This window comes from Herpailurus yagouaroundi, unplaced genomic scaffold, assembly GCF_014898765.1.
Source record: "Herpailurus yagouaroundi ecotype Mexico unplaced genomic scaffold, PumYag 141, whole genome shotgun sequence".
Lineage (NCBI taxonomy): Eukaryota > Metazoa > Chordata > Mammalia > Carnivora > Felidae > Herpailurus > Herpailurus yagouaroundi.
Genome location: NW_024412396.1, coordinates 36,018,074 through 36,038,451, shown reverse-complemented (window position 1 = coordinate 36,038,451; position 20,378 = coordinate 36,018,074). Strand labels below are relative to the sequence as shown.

The 20,378-nt window shown below is 33.4% G+C and overlaps 1 protein-coding gene and 1 long non-coding RNA gene across 8 annotated transcripts in view; one reads left to right on the top strand and one right to left on the bottom strand.

The window, feature by feature from the left end:
* LRRC9 (leucine rich repeat containing 9) overlaps positions 1 to 20,378 on the bottom strand; it is a 121,552-nt gene that overhangs the window by 970 nt on the left and 100,204 nt on the right. For 5 of the 7 annotated variants that reach the window (XM_040477294.1, XM_040477290.1, XM_040477293.1 and 2 more), the window contains 3 exons: positions 13,870 to 14,010; positions 8,819 to 8,963; positions 7,213 to 7,381 (listed from right to left, as the gene is read on the bottom strand). In XM_040477294.1, the coding sequence (XP_040333228.1) occupies positions 7,213 to 7,381; positions 8,819 to 8,963; positions 13,870 to 14,010 (455 nt within the window). Of the gene's footprint in view, positions 1 to 6,050; positions 6,364 to 7,212; positions 7,382 to 8,818; positions 8,964 to 13,869; positions 14,011 to 14,627; positions 14,758 to 20,378 lie in introns of those variants that run through there. The other 2 variants (XM_040477291.1, XM_040477295.1) reach the window with 2 other exon arrangements.
* The window catches only part of LOC121031849 (uncharacterized), a 102,440-nt gene that overhangs the window by 18,001 nt on the left and 64,061 nt on the right, over positions 1 to 20,378 (top strand). The window contains exon 5 of the long non-coding RNA XR_005790932.1: positions 9,170 to 9,230. This is a non-coding gene — a long non-coding RNA (uncharacterized LOC121031849). The remainder of the gene's footprint in view (positions 1 to 9,169; positions 9,231 to 20,378) is intronic.

Sequence of the window (20,378 nt, the reverse complement as noted above, 5' to 3'; positions counted from 1 at the left end):
ATAAATAAGTATTTAAAGTATGTAGTAACAAAAAAGGATGATGATTTTATAACTTAACATTCTCATAATTATTCTTTTTGAGAGTTAATAGTCCAACCTGCTCATGTTTGGACTTTAGTCTTAGTTTCTATTTATAGATGTTTTAGATCTGTTTCCACAGATATACTCCTACCTTCATTAAACATAATAATAATATAACATCAGACCTTGGCTATAAGCAACGTTCAAGGTGATATCCTCTGTACAAGATACATGCCACACACTTCCTTCAGCTACGTTTTTCTGAAATTGTAAATCATGCACAACTGTCGCCCAGTCAGCATAAATCATTGAAGATAAAATTTTATTTATTCTAATTACTAAATCAGGAAAGTATATCAACATATTCAGTAAAAGTTTTCCAAAAATGTAAAAAAAAAACCTCTTCTGATTGACTGCTAGCTAATAAAAAATAATGTAGCCATTCAATCATTTCACAGCATTCTTGTCTATGAGTTCCATGTGTTATTCTAGATTAGTTTTCTTTTTCAAGTTTTTGTACTTGCACACTTGCATCTTTGTTACTAAGTTAGCCTTTTTTGTTCTTGGAGAATGGGAAGTTTGACAAACTTAGTGTGCTGTGGGCTGTAAACTATAGTATTAAATTGTTACAATTATGTGAGATCTATATGTTGTATTTTTACTTTCATGTATATGTCTATGAATATGTGGTATGTCCATGTGAAATTTATAGATGTACACTGTGTTGCTTAAAAACTCCAAAGGTGGCAATTTAAAGACTATTTCATTGCAAATAATGGCTTACTGCCTAAAACTGAACAGAGTCCTTCGCAAGGTAAATTAACCAGGGAAATATGCCAATTTTGACTTCATTTCCATCCTGTTGAATGACTGCATTCATTCTCTTTAGATTTAAAGCTCTTCAATCTACTGTTCCTCAACACTCTTTATAGAATTCCAGCTTGCTTTTCACCTTTTAACAGTTTAACATAGATGGCTGGATCAAGTCCATTGTTCCAATTGTATGTAGCTTAAAAAGCTCTGCAGTATTTTACTCTTTCCATTGTATCTGGCTTCCCTGAGTGCTCTGCTCACTGCATTTTACTCCTACTCTCCCTGTTTTCTAAACCCATTTATGCCTATTCTTTCTCAAGACACTTGTTCGTCTGGGAGCTCAAATTGACTTCTCCGCATTCTATTTCCTTAACTAAAAATGCACCATTAAGGTTGATTGAACTCTTTTAAAGCACTTCATAAAAAAAAAAAAAAAAGAAAGAAAGACCATAAGAAAGTAGGCTACCAGTGTTTGTAAATACCTGTTCTCAGCCAAATTGATGGGAAGAAATAAGAAATAATTGGAAACTTAAAAATGTTATTGATATATTTTTTTATAGATTAGTCTCTTTTGGTTGTTCTTCGAGAAACATACTGGCAGAACATTTTGAGGAAAGGGGGCATTATGTTATAATTAAAGATGGATCAAATAGTACAGCCAAACTGTTAAAATCATCTGAAACATTTTCTAGAAAAAATGTTTTAAAATAAGCAAGTTGTAAAACATGCAGATCCCTGATTAAAATCTACAGTTTTTAAACCATATGATCTTATTTTTTTTTCTATTTAAAATATAGATACTGTTACTTAAAAATAGATGTAACCATAAATGGTTTACAAAAATAGGAAGATCATCACTAACCTTTTTTTCTCTTTGTAATGTTTAAAAATGTAACTCTACTGGTATGAAATATATTTAAACATTTGTAAGTTAATTAACAGAATTTTATTCAGAGCCTATGGGAACACTCTTATTTTAAATGATACAATATAAGGAAACATCTATTCTAATTTTAAACTTAGCATTTCAGAATCACATGTATTTTATATGGAAAATGATGATATTGATGAGTTGGCCTTTGATTTACTTAAGAGACCATATAGTTAAGGTATGGTCTAATACATAAAACATAAGTGATAAATAATGTGGTTTCAGATAATTACCACTTTCAAAGCTACTTCTGAGTTCCTTAGAATATACTATTCTATTTTGAGGTTACAGCATTTCATGTTTTGGCTATAAAATCATTCATTTTATCTTAATTATAAGGAAAAATCATCACCAAAACAAAATTTAAAGATAAAAAATGCACAGATTTGGTCTGAGAAATGTCTTTTCAGTAGTTTACAAAGTATTTTTATTCACAAATTAAAGACAAAGAATAATAAAGAATATTATAATTCATATTCTTATAAGATAAAAACTTCCAGAAATAAAATATTACTAATAAAATAACTGTGTGCTTCTTGCTGACCTAGTTCTAATAAAAGGCAGCTGTGAGCTAAAATTGCAATTTTTATACTTTTTTCTTTAAAAATATTTCAACTGAGGTGCCTGGCTGGATCAGTGGGTAGAATATGTGACTCTTGATCTAGGGGTTGTAAGTTAGAGCCCCACGTTGGGTGTAGAGATTACTTTAAAAAAATCTTTAAAAATATTTTATTAGTGAAGGTAAATGCAGAGAGATGAATAAGAAGAGTAGTTAAGCACTTGGAGGTCATCCAGAAGCTCTAAGTATTATAGTAAGAGGAATAAAAAAAACCCAGCCAGTTTCTTTCTCATAAAAAGAACTGATTTGATCAGATTCATTGAATAACCAACAGAACTTGGCCGTAAGTGCTTGCTTCTACTCTTATAGAACTGTAAATAATTTACTTCTTTTTATGTAGGTAACATTTAATTGAAGTTAAGAGCCCATAGCATGACTAACAAACAGTAAGATCTAATGTTTAAAAACATTAAACAGTTTTTATAATGTATGAAATATTATGAATAAAGAGTGAAATGGCAATGGCATGTTACTTAAATGCAAGAATTATTTTAAAACTGGCCATGAGTGCCTGCAAACATACACACAGTGCATACTAAATATTCTAGGCAAAAATATGTGCATGACCATAGTTAATTTTGTGTCAACAATCAGAGAAGTCTAGAACAATACAAAAAGAAGTAAATAATAAAGTTCTTATTGGATAATTACTTTATTATGGTCAATCTTCATATACAGAAATCAGAAGATCACTCTGACATCATCTATATTCAGTTCAGCGTTACAGGCTCCTAACCTATAAAGTGCCCTAACTTTAGTTTTCAAGGTTGTTTGTGGAATTGTTTTTTAATTTAAAACAAGTCTATATTCATGCATATGACTGCATGCAAAATAAATCTGTCAGGACATTTGCTGGGGGCAAAGAACTAATTTTACTGTTGAAATTATGCATTTTCCTTAAGCTAAATATACTGGAAGAGGATGAATAGTTTATAGCTTTTACATACATTAGGGCTCTACTACTGCTGATTACATATTAGTAATAATTTAATGTCAGTTCACTTGTAGTAATTGAAAAAGTAATGAATTTGGAGTGGAAAAAACCTAGGATTTGGTATGATATCTACTCTTTTCCTTGAGCCAGTTTCTTTATCTATAAATGGAGACAATAAATGTCTTATCTACTTCATAGAGTGGTATTAGGATAAACTACGTAAAATATGGGCTAGTAGTTTGTAAGTTTAAAGCACTATTTGCCTGTTTTGTTGTAATGAGTTGTGAGGTATGTTACAAATAGTTTGTAACTATAACTTAAAATTGCTCAGTTTGTGAATTACTTACTTAAATAATTTAGGGCATATCTAAAGTCACTCCTAGGAGTGCCTGGGTAGTTCAATCAGCTGGGCATCAACTCAGCTCAGGTCATGATCTTGTGGTCCGTGGGTTCAAGCCCCGCATCAGGCTCTGTGCTGGCAGCTCAGAGCCTGGAGCCTGTATCTGATTCTTTGTCTCCCCCTCTCTCTCTGCCCTTCTCCCACTCCTGCTCTGTCTCTCTCAAAAATAAATAATAAAAAAAAACATTAAAAAAACATTAAAAAAATAAAGTCATTCCTATAAAAACATCTCTCATGTTCAATTACATTTTTTTGTTTTGTTGAACAGGAAAGGGATGCAGTTATAGCTATTATTTTATGAACTGCACATAACCAACAGTTTAACCTATCTAGGCATTTTCAGGGGATTATGTTGTATATCATGTCAGTGTCATCTGCCATCATGGCAGAAAAAAATTCAGAACTGTGCAAATTACCTTAGTAATGATCTTCCTCATTGCTTTTATATGAAATAATTTATCACATTTTCCCATTTTTAAAATGTTTTTATTTATTGAGAGAGAGAGAGAGAGAGAGAGAGAGACAGAGCGCACGCGTGAGTGGGGGGAGGGAGAGGGAGACAGAGAGAGGGAGACACAGAATCTGAAGCAGGCCCCAGGCTCTGAGCTGTCAGCACAGAGCCCAACATGGGGTTGAACCTATGAACTGTGAGATCATGACCTGAGCTGAAGATGGACACTTAACCGACTGAGCCACCCAGGTGCCCCGATCATGTTTTATGTTAAAATGTTCTAAAGGTTGGATCTGTGTCTATTTTCTGTATGTCACCTAATAATGCCTAAATACATGTTAATATTTTTTAATGTTATTATCAAATTATGTATTATAAATTCATTTACTTCTTTCAGGAAATTCAGATGTAATTAAAAATTTATAATAGAAATGATATCTCAAAATTTAACAATGTGTAGTACATAAAAATCAAATGATCATCTCAAGTATATTCCAAATGGATAGGAAAAATGGTTGGAGAAAATATGCTAAATGTTAAGTGGATGCTGAATAATGAGTTATGTTTTCCTGCTTTATACTTTTCTAATTCTTGTAAATTCTTTTTGTCTAGTGAAAGCCAGTTGCACTTATTTTTCCCACCAGATTTATTATTTGAAAAGGCAATTTTCATTATAAAAGTAACATATATTCAGTATTTCATTTATACATTATCATCAAAGAAAAAAAGCTGGCGATGCCAAGTTAGTAACAAAGAATGAAGAGCAGACACTCATCCAAACACTGTAAGGGAAGCAGTTGTTAAAACTAAAGGGCAAGAAAGACATCTTCTGGACATCATAAGAACTGCAGAGTTGTTTTTTAAACAAAGGATCTTATTTTCAGCTAAGAATAACAGTTGTTTAAAAACCACACATTAAAAAGTATAAAATCAATCTGTATTGGGTTTGAAATTTTAAGCATTACATGATTAAATCATAAGCATATATAGCATTTGAAGAAGAAAAGATACAATATTGCTGCAAACACATTGGAATTAGTTTCCAAAATATCTTTAAGCCTATTTCCAGGTAGATTAAAAAATACAAATATTTTAGTAAAAATTTATTTTCATGTAAGGAACATCTAAAATAGTATGAAAACTACATGCAGTGTTGAACCAATACTTGGAAAATTTTAGTAGAATAATTCATGAATTGTAGAGCCCATTTATATCAAAATATGATTGGCAATTTAGTCATTAATTTAAAGAGCTGTATCTAATAAAACAATCAAATTCAAAACCATATTTGATTTATTTGTGATGTGCCCTAGTACTATGCAGTGTAAAATTTTAGAAAAATTGTTTCCAGTGAAATAAATTATTAAGGATCTCAAATTTAAAAGTGTCCACTCAGTTTGAACATATGTTCTTTTTAGCCTCAAACTGCTTGTACACTATGGGTACAATTAACACATTTTGTATTTGAAATAGTGCTTTTTTATTCTTAGAGCACGAATGCCTGGTTGCACCTGCAATTAGCCACCTTCAGGAAGTACTACTGATGCCCATAATTTGCATCTCTAAACAATTCTTAGGACAAATCTGGCTTAAGTGTACTTTTCCCCCAATTTTAGTCCTAAAAAACTAGTTTGTAATTCAATGAGCAAAGCTCAACTTGCTTTAGTAATAGCTGTGTTTGGTAAGAAATGTATACTTTAGTTTTTGTTAACTCCAAATGAACAGATATTCAACAAATAAAATATGCATATTTACTAGAATTACCTTTTCTTAGTATCTTCATATGACAGGCCACAATAAGAGTTTGTAACTAAATGCTTCCAATATCAGCACTAAATACTTGATTCTCTGGACTTTGTTTTACGCTACTTCTATCTTTTCAAATTGGAGGATATAATGGTTCATGATTTTTTTAATATAGCAATTCAAATGAGTAATTAAGATAATCATAAAGAAAGTTTAAGAGAGGTGATATTAAAGTAAAATTCCACCAGGGTGACAGAAATTATCATCATATGGAACTGAAGTGCTTCAGTAAAATAAGTAACATGATTATCTTATATATTATATTTCCACCAACACTGTCTGCTAATTTTGGTACAACTACTAAACAGAAATAGGTTTCTTGGTGTATATTCATTTCTCTTTAGGCAGTTACATTCGATTTGATCTTGGAAAGTGGCTGCCAGGAGTTCTGTCAGAAATAAGATATTTATAAGTCAAATAATATGACTTATTTTCCTAATGGATCAGCTGCTTTAAGGTCATTCTGCAGTAAATAATTTCTGTAATTTATATGTGTTCAATTCCAAAAAGACAGTGCAGTAGAGAAAATGATCCTATTTTTGGACATTTAAAAATCAGGTTATCCTGAGGACTGATAATAGGAAGGAAGTCAGTACATCAAGAGCCAGGCCTACACTAGATCTGCTGTTGAGTAGGTCACTAATAGATGAATTAGAGCTTGGCTCCAAAGAAGCTGGGGGACAGGTAATAACTGGAAATCTAGGCAGACAGGTGTTGAACAGAGTGGATTCTTAATGAGAAGTAGCAGGTTCTTAGGCACTGAGCTGGCCTCCAGGGAGAGGGTCCAGACTGGAGGAGAGGCAAGTCGGAACTACAAGAAGAGGTTTGAAGAATCGACAAAATTCTTGGTGTTTCGTGATTTCAGAGTTGAATTTATCTTGTTGTTCAAAATGTAAGTGAATCATGTTGCACATTTAGTGAGAAGTGACTTCAGAGAGAACATAATTACAAGTGTTTATTTCAGTGTTCCCTCATGTAAGCATTAGGTGAGCACTATTCTACCTTGATAGCCATTTCTAAGTCTTTTTGAATTATGAAGTAAATATACTGGACTTTGGGAAAGGTTTTGTGAATGTGGGAGAAGCCTTATGCTATCTGACAGCTTCTCCCTGCTCTCAGTAAATAAATAATAGTATACAATAATGTTTTCTATTTTTATACATGACTAGCAAATTTGGGGAGTTTTTTTTTTTTTTTTAATGATGAGAAATGATGTTAAAACACAGAATAGTTTTACCTTCCCTCATCTGGGTTGCTCTGGTACATTTGTGTAGTTGGAGATGTCATATTCTGATGTGATAAAAGAGACGGAGAGGGATGTATTCCTCTGAGTTGCCGAAAAGCTATTTCTGCATGGATGCTCCGAGGATTATTTGTCAGAGTCCCTGCATTCTTGTTTTTTTTGTCTGAAATTAGGAATTGTGAAAGAATGAGAAGCAGTAAGTAATGAAATGAATTAAGTAATAAAGCTTGGCTGCCCTTGAGCTGAATGTATCCTGTACATATTTCATAACATGAATTTAAAATTTTAAATAAAATTATGGAATTGGAATATATGTCTAGCACTCAGTGCTGCTTAAATGTCTGAGTTAGTGAATCTATTTGATTCTTTCTAGGTAATTTTTAAAAATATAAATATCTAGAGCTGTGTGCTGTAATAAATGTACAGACAAAGTGACCATAATTTTTCAAAATAAAAATTGGGGCAACATAGTCAGAAGATAGGAGAGAAATTATAAGACTTTTTAAGAAAAACCTCAAATATAGTCACAGACAAATTTTGAGACAGATCTGAGGACGTTATGGAGATGAATTCAGGATTGAACTAGTGCCAGGAAAAAAAAAAAGATATTGATGCCATTCCCGAAGAGGACATTGTACTGTTAAGGAGGCTAAAAAATTGGTATGTCCTATTTTACTAATAGTTATATCTATCAGATAGAAGCATAAAAGTTCTCACCGTGACTAAAATCTTAAAGCCATTTAGTATGTAGAAGTATGAAAAATAAGTTAAAAAATAACATCTTAACAAAGTAAATGATTTGGGGTTTCTTTTAACTGAGTTTCTTCTTGAAATAATCACACAGAACAATATACTATTCTTGGTAGGCTCTTAGATCATTTTATAAATTCATGATGTTCAATTTTATTGCCACCAGTGGTCCCAAGCAAAGTGGAATGTTACAGGGAATGGAAGAGGTGAGCCCTGAGAGGAGTGGCTATCCCCACTTTCACCAACAAGATAGCCAGTGAAGATACGGAATTAGGGAATAGGTTTGATCTAAGCGTGAATTAAAATGTGTGTAATAGAAGGATACATTTCCATGCCCTGTCCTTTTAATATACTCCCTCCTTTCGAGCTGTACCTCTTGAAACTTTTCTCTAGTATTAGCTGCATGCTTTACTTGTGGTTTCAAGGATAAAATCCGATCTTCTCTTTGTACCCCAAGAATCTGTTGTCACAGATATTTTTAAACCTCTGATTTCTACTTTTAGCAGGATGTACAAAAGAATTGGTTTTAGCAGTTATATGCTATGAAATACATAAAATGAAACAAAGCCTTTGAAAATACATAATTCAGAAAATAATTGTGCAAGTATCACAAAGTTCACATTACAAGCAAATGTTTAGTTACAAAATATTAGTAGTTGAACAAAACTCCCCAAAACTATAGACTCTAAAGTCAGAATGGCCACATGAAACTTGAACAAACATGCAATTTTAGGAAATGTAAATTTAAAAATGCAATTTTAAGTAGTATTAGAAGTCAAAGTGAGATTTTTGTTTCAAATGAAGTGTTTGTTTGCTTTTACGTTCATTCTGAAACTTTTTGTCAAAATACCTTCAGCTTCAGGAGTTAAAGTGAAGTCAGATCCCAAGTAATGGCTAAATCCACTAGGCAGAATTACATTTGTTATCTTCATGGGAGGAGCTTTCACTTGGCCAAATGACCCACCATCCATTGGACAGTTGGTAACAGGAATGAGCTACATAATAAAATAAAACCAGTTAAGAATGTCTCATTTCCAAAACTCAGATCAATACATTTAGTCCTTACTGCAAGCCCCACTTGATAATTTAAAAATTTTTAGGTCAGGAGTCATATGCCTAAACTGAGTTGGTATGAGGCAGAAACTGAAACAGTCTTTTGAACCCTTAACCTCTCTCAGAACCTTATGTTCTGTCTTTTCAGATTGTACTGTACTCATCACTAGTATGACGGCATCTCCCTCTCTCCATAGGATCTCAATGAGGTAAGTGTAGAATTAAGAAAATGAGAATTAAACTTTTTCTCCTTTGTAACATTTCTTTTTTTTCTTTTTCTTCTTTTCTCTTCTCTTTCTTTTCTTTTCTTTTTTTTCTTTTCTTTTCTTTTCTTTTTTCTTCTCTTTTCTTTTTTACTGAGCAGGAATTTCTAGATAGTAAGCATTATATCTTCAACATCTTTATAATCCTCATATTACCTCATCAGGTGCCTTGCAGTTAATTAGTTTTTCAAAAACAAGTAAATAAATGGGGACTAAGAAAAGCATCTTATAACAATCACTTAATGAATGTGCTAACTCTCTAAATGGTGTTTACATTTTAAGTTAGTTGAGGATTAAGAGGCTTTTAAAAGAATTTCAGGAATCAGCAAACAGAGGAGACAAGTATTTTAGGCTGGAGACTCTTGGCTTCCCTAGAAATTTATGCTTGCTCTGTCTTAAGACTGACCTTGTTTATACTTTTAAAAATATGAATTCTGAATATATGAGTCAACTTACCTAGAAATATAAGTGTTTGCCATTAGTGTAAAATGGCCAATTACCCCGTTTTAATAAGTGTCAACAAGAATGCAGCTTTGTAATGAGCACTAAAGTATCAGGCTTTTTACTAAAGATGCTCAGTCCCAAATTCCCTAACTAATTCCTTTTTAGAGTTTCTTCCCATCACTAATCTAGAATATTGTCAAATTTTCTTCTGAAACCAAAAGGACCAAAATGTTTTGGTTTAAAGGACAACTTTAGAGTTAATTATCTTTACCTGCTCTTAAAAAAGAAAGAACAGCAGTAACTGAAAGAAAAATGAAGTAGACTGAAGTGATAAACTTGAAAAAGGATTGTTTTTGTGTCTTCTGAATAGCTAAAAGAAATGATGGCTCAATATTATCCTAGCCATGAAAATAAACATTGTTATTGAATCTTAAAATAGATTTCTCTGGGCCACTTGGCTGGCTCAGTTGGAAGAGCATGTGACTCTTGATCTTGGGGTCATGAGTTCAGGCCCTACATTGGCTGTAGAGATTAATTAAAAATAAATAAATACGGGTACCTGGGTGGCTTGGTCGGTTAAGCGTTGACTTTGGCTCAGGTCTCAATCTCACCATTTGTGGGTTCGAGCCCCGTGTCTGGCTCTGTGCTGACAGCTCAGAGCCTGGAATCTGCTTTGGATTCTGCCTTCTCTCTCTGCCCCTCCCCCACGTGTGTGTGTGTGTGTGTGTGTGTGTGTGTGTGTGTGCTGTCTCTCTCAAAAATAAACGTTATAAAATTTTAAATATCTAAAAAAGGATTTCTCTAAAATAAAGACTTTGGATATCCTCCTTATTTTATTAACCATGTATAGACAAATCAAAAAATAATTTTTAATAAAATGCTTACATATAGAGTAAGTGGAAAAATAATTAAGTTTTTTTATATGGCACTGATTCAAATGGCAAGAATACATGTCTAGATTCACTCAAGGCATATTAACATATCATATATAGTAATGGGAAAAATCTGAGTTCACTATATGAGGAATAGAAAAGAATAACCAAGAAGCAAATCCTTTAGTAAAATACTTATCGACTAAAATTTGAGTTTGTGTATTTTTTCTGCTACATGAAACTAATAAAAAAAATATGGAAATTAGGATCTTTAAAGTTTCTCTAAGTGATTTCTTTATATGTAATTTGGTGAATTTATATGTAATTTTTCAAATTAGCCAACATTACCTTAAAATACAATTTATAAATTTTAATGTGACAGTTTTTATAGTTCTCTCACCTGGAGCCCTCACATATGTGGTATGGGAGGCAGAATAGTGCCCCTCCCCCAAAAAGATGTCCACATTGAATTTCCAAAACCTGTGAATATATTACCTTACATGACAAAAGGGACTTTGCAGACATAATTACATTGGATTTTGAGGTGAGGAAATGATCTTTGATTATCTAGGTGGTCTCAGTACAATCACAAGAGTCCTTATAAGAAGGAGGGGAGTCAGGAGGGTCAGAGATAGAGAAGATGTACAGATGGAATCAGAAGTGGAAGTGATGCTATTGCTGGAAGAGGACCGTGAGCCAAGGAATGCAGATAACTTCCAGAAGTTTGAAAAGGCAAAGAACAAATTCTCTCCTTGAGCTCCAGAAGAAATATAGGAGTCACTGCCTGTGTTTAGCCCTGTAAGACCAGTTTTTGGACTTCTGACCTCTAGAATTATAAGATAATAAATTTGTGTTGTTTCAAGCCACTAAATTTGAGTAATTTACTACAGCAGCAGTGGGAAACTTAAGTTTCCTTTAGTTTTCCACTTCTGGAAGTAAGAAATGACTTGCTCCAGGAATATAAAATAGAGAGGGGAAAGGAGCCTTAGATCACTGACCTAAATTTTATTTGATTATTTGCTCTCTTTTGAAAGACTAGGACCTGTGACAGTAATTTCAGTAGATCACATTAGATGGTGCTCTTTCTTAGTTAAGTCATACAAATTAGTAGCTAAGATTTGTTTTCACAAAGCATAATTTTTAGAATAATTTTTATAGATATAACCTACAAATGAACCACTTCCTTTGGCTATTGTAGTTAATACTTATTAACACTGTACAACTTTAAGTCTTGCAGGTCTCTGTGACTACTTTGACCTATAATAGAAGCTCCTTGGTTAACCAAAAAATGTCAAGGTTGATGAAAAAAATCAGGGAATAACTAAGAATTGTATATATAATTCATGTTTATTTTTTAGATTTATTTAAAAAAATTTTAAGTTAATTTTATTTATTTTGAGAGAGAGAGAGAGAGCAAGCGGGGGGGGGGGGAGGGGACAGAGAGAGAGGGAAATAGAATTCCAAACAGCCTCTCCACCATCAGCACAAAGCCCGATGCAGGGTTTCAATTCACAAACCATGAGATCATGACCTGAGCTGAAATCAAGAGTCAGATACTTAACTGACTAAGCCACCCAGGCACCCCTATTTTTTAGTCATAAAACATAAATGTACATGCGCTCATGAATCTTGTGATGGCTGAGGCCTTTTCTGTAAGAGTCCCTTGATTGGTATTTTATCTCATTGTTCTTAGATAAAGCTATCCTTAATGTTTTGCCTACAACTTCCAGTTTTGGTTTCTTTAAAGTAGTAAGAATTTAAAGACATGTGGAGAAAATTTGAACACAAGAATTTTTAAAATAATTTTCCCACATATTGTGTTTGAATTTTTATAATTTTCTCCCATTTTTTACAAGATTTTCCTCCTAACCTATTTGACACTATTTGTGCGTGTGTGTGTGTGTGTGTGTGTGTGTGTGTGTGTGTGATTGATCTTTATCCAGATTTTCCAAAGTACCCTATTTTGGTTATCATAGAAATATACAAATAGTAATTTAAAATTTGCATTTATAGCATATCTGCCTTTTTAAGATAAAAGAACTGACATATAAGTTTTTGACAAAACAGCCAGCTCTTGATAAATGTGTAAATCTGCTGAAGGCAGAAGTGGGCTGGAGAAGAGCCTTCTAATATCAAATTTCCAGTGTGCTCTGGGAATCGATTTATTTTACAGAAGGGATGGAGGGTTCTGGGTAATCCATTGATTAAGTAAAAGCATCTATGGTAATCTTCTTTTCTTTTCAATATGAGTTTCAAAAGTGTTATTTGTTAACTGACTGATGTCCTTGCTCTCTGGCTTTCACTTACTTTAGAGGTTCACTTACCTTCTTAACTGCCCCGCCCTAGTCTAGGTCTTCATAATCTCTAAAAGCCTCTTAACTGGTTTCCCTGCTTCCAGCGTCTTCTTTCTCAAATCTTGCAAAGGCACAGCTCTAATAAGGTTACTTCTTTGTTCAAAAACTATAGCTTTTCTGGGTTAAGTTTAGTCTTTGGAGGATGTTAATGAAGAATCCTGGTGGCCAAGGACAGAATTTCCTAATGGTATGCTTTGTGGCTTCTCTCTCTAAACTCTTTCATGTCATGGTCAGATACCTTTTTAGCGTTCATGGGTAAAAGGCACAATTATTCTGGCCGACAAGAAAGAAGCACACATCTCCCTTGTTAGATGAACTACATAGTCCAGAGTGTTGAGGTCAGAATTCCTTCCTTCCCTTCCTATCTGCTAAACTGAAAGAGTTTGTTAGTTTCTGTTTATAGAAGTGATATGTTATAGTTTCTTACCTTCTAGCATTATCTCACAAATTGAGCAAGAGGTACACAGATTTTATTTTATTTTATTTTTAATATTTATTTATTTTTAAGAGAGAAAGCAGGGAGGGGCAGAGAGAGAGGGAGACAGAGGATCTGAAGCAGGCTTCTTGCTGTCAGCACAAAGTCCGACGTGGGCTTAAAGTCACAAACTGTGAGATCATGACCTGAGCCGAAATCAAGAGTTGGGCACTTAACCAACTGAGCCATCCAGGCACCCCAAGATTTTAAATAATTTTCTTTATATCAAACTACATTATTAGAAAAAGGAGCTTCCCTGGAATTTGCATGTATGTATATGCTCTATTCACCAGATCAAGATGCTTTTGATAGTAATCACTAAAATAGATACTAAGATAGTCTACCAGAACATCACAGCCCAGATTTACCCAGTAAATTGGTTTTAATTTGTTAATAATGATATATTTTAAAAGGAAAAGTATAAATAATAGAAGTATTACCGAAGTTTTCTTTGCTTGTAGTTCAGAGAATTGAAATTCAGCTTTTGCCCTATCATCTGAATTCACAGGAATTCCATCTAACATCTGTAAGTTAGGCAGCCGAAATATGAGCATGTGGCGATGTAGTGTTTTTCTGCAAATCTGAATAAAGTTAAAAATAACAATGTATTTCTTAAAAAAACTTTTATTTCAAAGATTAACTTTTATAGAGAAAGAAATTTAACCTGGGCACCAAAAGTGACAGATAATAGCTAATTTGTAGTGTTAGCTGATACAAATATGAGCTTTTTGAAAGATTTCTCAATTTCTTGTTATACTAAATGAAGATTAGAACTTTTTTGTTAACCAAGACTACCATTTAGACGTTTAGTCTCTTTTTAGAGTATATAATATTGTTCATTAACTACAGGCAATCTCAACTCATGAATAGGATTATGCTATAAAAATTCATTTATGAGTAATTACTTTGAAACTTATATGGTATTTTCCCATAGGCACTGTCCAATTGAATTCAGTACACATCTGTTGGATTGTATAATCCATCCCTTCATAGTTTGTCAGCCTACTCTGAAAAATATTTGCATGTGTACATAAGAAGGTATATAGGAAGAGTTAACATAGTAGGCCTGAAACTGTTATCTTTAGAAAGGTCTGCTTGCAAGGATAGCTCTTGACTAGTTTTTGGTACTTGGATTTTGGAAGTGTTCCCACCATTCCTTAACTGATTAAAGGTAGTTCACTGTGCCTAGACTGCTTACCCAAATGATATGATTTATGGTCAACTTGCTTTCCTTCTGGGAGTCTGGAGTTTTGGTATGTGATGGGCATTGGGTACATATGTGACCAACTTCCAACAAAATTCTTGAATGCTAAGTGTAGTGGAATTTCCTGGGTAGAAACATAAACACATGTTGCTGCACTTTTGTTGCTGGGTGAAGAGTATGTACTATGTGACCCTTCTCTCCCTCATGGGAGAGAAAGAGCATAAGGAAGCCTACTTATCAATTCTCCAGACTCCACCTGTGTCTTTTTTCCTCATCACCTGGCTGTGAATCCTCACTATGTCATTTAATAAATTTTAGCCATGAGTACAATGATATGCTAAGTCCCTTGAGTTCTTTTAGCAAATCTCTGAATGTGGGGGTGTTCTTGGGGGACTGACAGCAAAGAAAAAGTATATAGCACATCTTGTGATCATGAAGAAGAGATGAAAAGAGACAAATTTTCATCAAAGGGGAATGAATAAACAATCTGTATTATTATTATTATTATTATTATTATTATTATTATTATTTGAGAGAGAGAGAGAAAGAGTGTGAGTGGGGGAGGAGGAGAAAGGTAAAGGGAGGAGACAGAATCTCAAGCAGGCTCCATGCCCAGTGTGGATCCTGAAGCAGGGCTCGCCCTCAAGACCTGAGCTGAAACAAGAGTTGGACGCTTAACTGACTGAACCACCCAGGCATGCCAACAATCTATTTTTTTCTAATGTAGTGTATATATATAATAGAGGTTTAAAAAATGAACCACATTATAGGCCAGAAAGAAAGAAAGTCTTATAAATACCAGAGAATGTATAGACTGTCTCCTCTGACCAAAACACAGTAACAGAAATAAATGACAAAGAGATAACAAAAAACACTTCATAGGTTTGAAATTCACACACAGACACACACAGACACACACAGACACACACACACACACACACACACACACACCTCTCAATCATTCATGGAATAAAGAAGAAATCTTTTGGAGACCAGATTTTAAGAAATAAAGAACAGGAAAAATACTACATATCAAAACTTTTAATATGCTGCTAAGCAGTGTTTTGAAACCTAAGAATGAACTAGACATCCTACTTAAGAATTTTTTTTAAAGTAAATTCCCTTTTAACAATATTTTTTCTTCTGATCTGTGAGCATGGGATTTTTTTTTCATTTCATTGTGTCATCTTTAATTTCTTTCATCAGTGTTTTATAGTTTTCAGAGTACAGGTCTTTCATCTCTTTGGTTAGGTTTAGTCCTAGGCATCTTATTGTTTTTGGTGCAATTTTAAATGGGATAGATTCCTTAATTTCTCTTTGTGTTGCTTCAGTATTGGTGTATAGAAATGCAACAGATTTCTGTACATTGATTTTGTACCCTGCAACTTTCCTGAATTCATTTCACAGTTCTAGCAGTTTTTTGGTGGAGTTTTTCAGGTTTTCTATATGGAGTATCATGTCATCAGCAAATAGTGAAAGTTTTACTTCTTCCTTGCTGATCTGGATTCCTCATTTCTTTTTGTTATCTGATTGCTGTGGCTAGGAAATCTAGTACTGTGTTAAATAACAGTGGTGAAAGTGGACATTCCTGTCTTGTTCCTGACCGTAGAGGAAAAGCTCTCAGTATTTCCCCATTGAGGATGATATTGGGTGTGGGTTGTTTTTTTTTTTAATTTTTTTTTCAACGTTTCTTTATTTTTGGGACAGAGAGAGACAGAGCATGAACGGGGGAGGGGCAGAGAGAGAGGGAGACACAGAATCGGAAACCGGCTCCAGGCTCTGAGCCATCAGCCCAGAGCCCGACGCGGGGCTCGAACTCACGGACCGCGAGATCATGACCTGGCTGAAGTCGGATGCTTAACCGACTGCGCCATCCAGGCGCCCCAGGTGTGGGTTTTTCATAGATGGCCTTTATTACATTGAGGTATGTTACCTCTAAACCTACTTTGTGTCGGTTTTTTTTTATCATGAATGGATGTACTTTGTCAAATACTTTTTCTGTATCTATTGAAATGATCAGATGGTTCTTATCCTTTCTTTTATTAATGTGATGTATTTGCAAGTATTGAACCATCCTTGCAACCCAGGAATGAATCTCACTTGATGGTGAATTATTTTTTTTAATGTATTGTTGGATTTGGTTTGCTAGTACTTTGTTGAGGATATTTGCATCTATGTTTATCTCTGTTTATCAGAGATATTGGAGTGTAGTTCTTTTTTGTGTTTGGCGTCTTTATCTGGTTTTGATATCTGGTCAGGGTAATGCTAACCTCAAAGAATAAATTTAGAAGTTTTCTTTTCTTTTGTATTTTTTTGGAATAGTTTGAGGAGAATGGGTACTAACTCTTCTTTAAATGTTTGGTAGAATTCACCTGTGAAGCCATCTGATCCTGGACTTTTGTTGAAGTTTTTTGATTACTGAGTCAATGTCTTTGCTGGTTATTGGTCTGTCCAAATTTTCTATTTCTTCCTGTTTCACTTTTGGTAATTAATATGTTTCTAGAAATTTATTCATTTCTTCTAGGTTGTCCAATTTCTTGGCATACAATTTTTCATAATATTGTCTTATAATTATATTTCTGTGGTGTTTGTTGTCATTTTTCCTCTCTCATCTGTGACTTTATTTATTTGGGTCCTTTCTTTTTTCTTTTTGATGAGTCTGAGTAGAGGTTTATCAATTTTATTAATTTTTTTCAAAGAACTACCTCCTGGTTTCATCAATATGTTCTATTATTTTTTTAGTTTCTATATCTTTTATTCTGCTCTAAACTTTACTTTTCCCTTCCTTATGCTGGCTTTGAGCTTCATTTGTTGTTCTTTTTGTAGCTCCTTCAGTTTAAGGTTAAGTTGTTTATTCGAGATTCTTTTTTCTTGCTTCTTAAGGTAGACCTATGTTGCTATCTACTTCCCTCTTAGAACCACTTTTGTTGCATCCCAAAGATTTTGGACTGTTATGTTGTCATTTTCATTTGTTTCCATGTATTTTTTAAATTTATTTTTTTATTTTCTGGTTGACCCACTCATTGTTTAGTAGCATGTTATTTAACTTCTATTTATTTGTGGTCTATCCAGATTTTTTTCTTGTGGTTGACTTCTAGTTTCATAATGTTGTGGTCAGAAAAGGTGCATGGTATAATTTTGATCTTCCTGAATTTGGTGAAGCCTGTTTTGTGGCCTAATATGTGATCTGTTCTGTAGAATGTTCCAGGTGCACTTGAAAAGAATCTGTATTCTGCTGTTTTAAGGTGGAATGTTCTGGATATATCTGTTAAGTTCATCAAGTCCTGTGTGTTATTATTCAAAACCATTGTTTCCTTGTTGATTTTCTGTTTAGATGATCATGTCCATTGATGTAAGTGGGATGTTAAAGTCCCCTACTATTATTGTATTATTATCAGCTAGTCCCTTTATGTTTGTTATTAATTGTTTTATGTAATTGAGTCCTCCCATGTTGGATGCCTAAATATTTACAATTGTTATATCTTCTTATTGGATTATCCCCTTTATTATTATATAGTGCCCTTCTTTGTCTTTTGTTAAAATGTCTATAATAACCAAAGCAATATATGTTTTAATGCAAGTCGTATCAAAATACCAACAGCATTTTTTTACAGAGCTAGAACAAACAATCCTAAAATTTGTATGGAACCACAAAAGACATTTAAAAGCCCAAGAAATCTTGAAAAATAAAAGCAAAGCTGAAGGGATCACAATTTTGGACTTCAAGTTATATTACAAAGCTGTATTAATCAAAACAGTATGGTATCAGCATAAAAATAGACACATAGATCAATGGAACAGAACAGAAAACCTAGAAATGAACTCACAATAATATGGTTAATTAATCTACAACAAAGCAGGAAAGAATATCCCATGGAAAAAGACAGTCTTTTTAACAAATGGTTTGGGAAAACTTGACAGCTACATGCTGTCAAGAATGGAACTGGACCACTTTCTTACACCATACACAAAAATAAATTCAAAATGGATTAAAAACTTAAATGTGAGATCTGAAACAATAAGAATCCTAAAAGAGAACACAGGGCAGTAATTTATTTGACATTGGCCATAGCAACTTCTTTTTAGATATATCTCTTGAGGCAAAGGAAACAAAAGCAAAAATAGACTAATGGGACTACACCAAAATGAAAAGCTTCTGCACAGCAAAGGAAACAACCAATAAAGCTAAAAGAGAACCTACTGAAGGGAGAAGATATTTGCAAATGACATATCCAATAAAGGGTTAGCATCCAAAATATATAGAGAATGTGTAAAACTCAACACCCCAAAACAAAATAGTCTAATTAAAAATGTGCAGAAGACACAAAAGACATTTTTCCAGAGAAGACATATAGATGGCCAACAGGGACATGAAAAGATGCTGAATATCACTCATCATCAGGGACATGCAAATCAAAACCTGTCATAGTGGCTAAAATCAACAACACAGGAAACAACGGATGTTGGTGAGGATGTGGAGAAAGGGGAACCCTCTTGCACTGTTGCTGGGAATGCAAACTGATGCACCCACTCTGGAAAACAGTACGGAGGTTCCTCAAAAAGTTAAAAATAGAAGTACCTGATGATCCAGCAATCACACTACTGGATATTTACCTAAAGAATACAGAAACACTAATTCAAAGGGATATATGCATCCTGATGTTTGCAGCAGCAGCATGTACAATAGTCAAATTATGGAAACAGCCATCAATTGACTTATCAATTGATGAATGGATAAAGATGTCACACCACACACACACACACACACACACACACACACACACACACACACACACTGGAATATTACTCAGCCATAAAAAAGAATAAAATCTTGCCATTTGAAATGACATGGATGGACCTAGAGAGTATACTGTGAAGTGCAATAAGTCAGGCAGAGAAAGACAAATACCATATGATTTCACTCATATGTGGAATTTAAGAAAAAAAATGAGCAAAGGGGTAAAAAGAGAGAGAAGTAAAGCAAGAAGCAGACTCTTAACTATAGAGAACAATCAGATGGTTACCAGAAGGGAGGTGGGTGGGGGAATGGGTTAAATAGGGGATGGGGATGGGTTAAATAGGGGATGCACTTGTAATGAGCATCAGGTTATGTATTTAAGTGTGGAATCACTACATTGTACAACTGCAACCACTATAACACTGTATGCTAACTAACTGGAAGTAAAATAAAAACTTAAAACAAATAAAAGCTGAACCACAGAATCAGTATTATGCTAAAAATAGTTTTAATAATAATGTTAAAAATGTTTAAAAAGGTAAACTCCAAGAAACTGAAAGATGGAAACAAGGGTAGGGCTTAGTGAAATAAAAAACAAATAAACCACTTGATAAATCCAAAACATGGTTCTTTGGAGATACTAATACGATAAACAAAATAAGTCTTAAGCAAGACTTACCAAGAATAAAAGAGAAAAAGTAAAAATCAACAAATTTAGGTATAAAAAAGGTGACAAAACATAAATATAGAGGACATTTTTAAAATTCAGGAGAATATTATATAGTAATACATTTAAAATTTATAAAAAATTACAAGTTTATAGAAGAATATAACTTCTCAATACTGACTTTTGAAGAAATAGAAAACATTACTAGATTTATAGCCATTAAAGAATTTGAATAAGTAGTTTAAAACCTAACTTCAAAAAATATTGAGCCCAGATTCAAATGAATGAATTTTTCTTTTTTTTTTTTTTATTTTTTTTTTTTAACGTTTATTTATTTTTG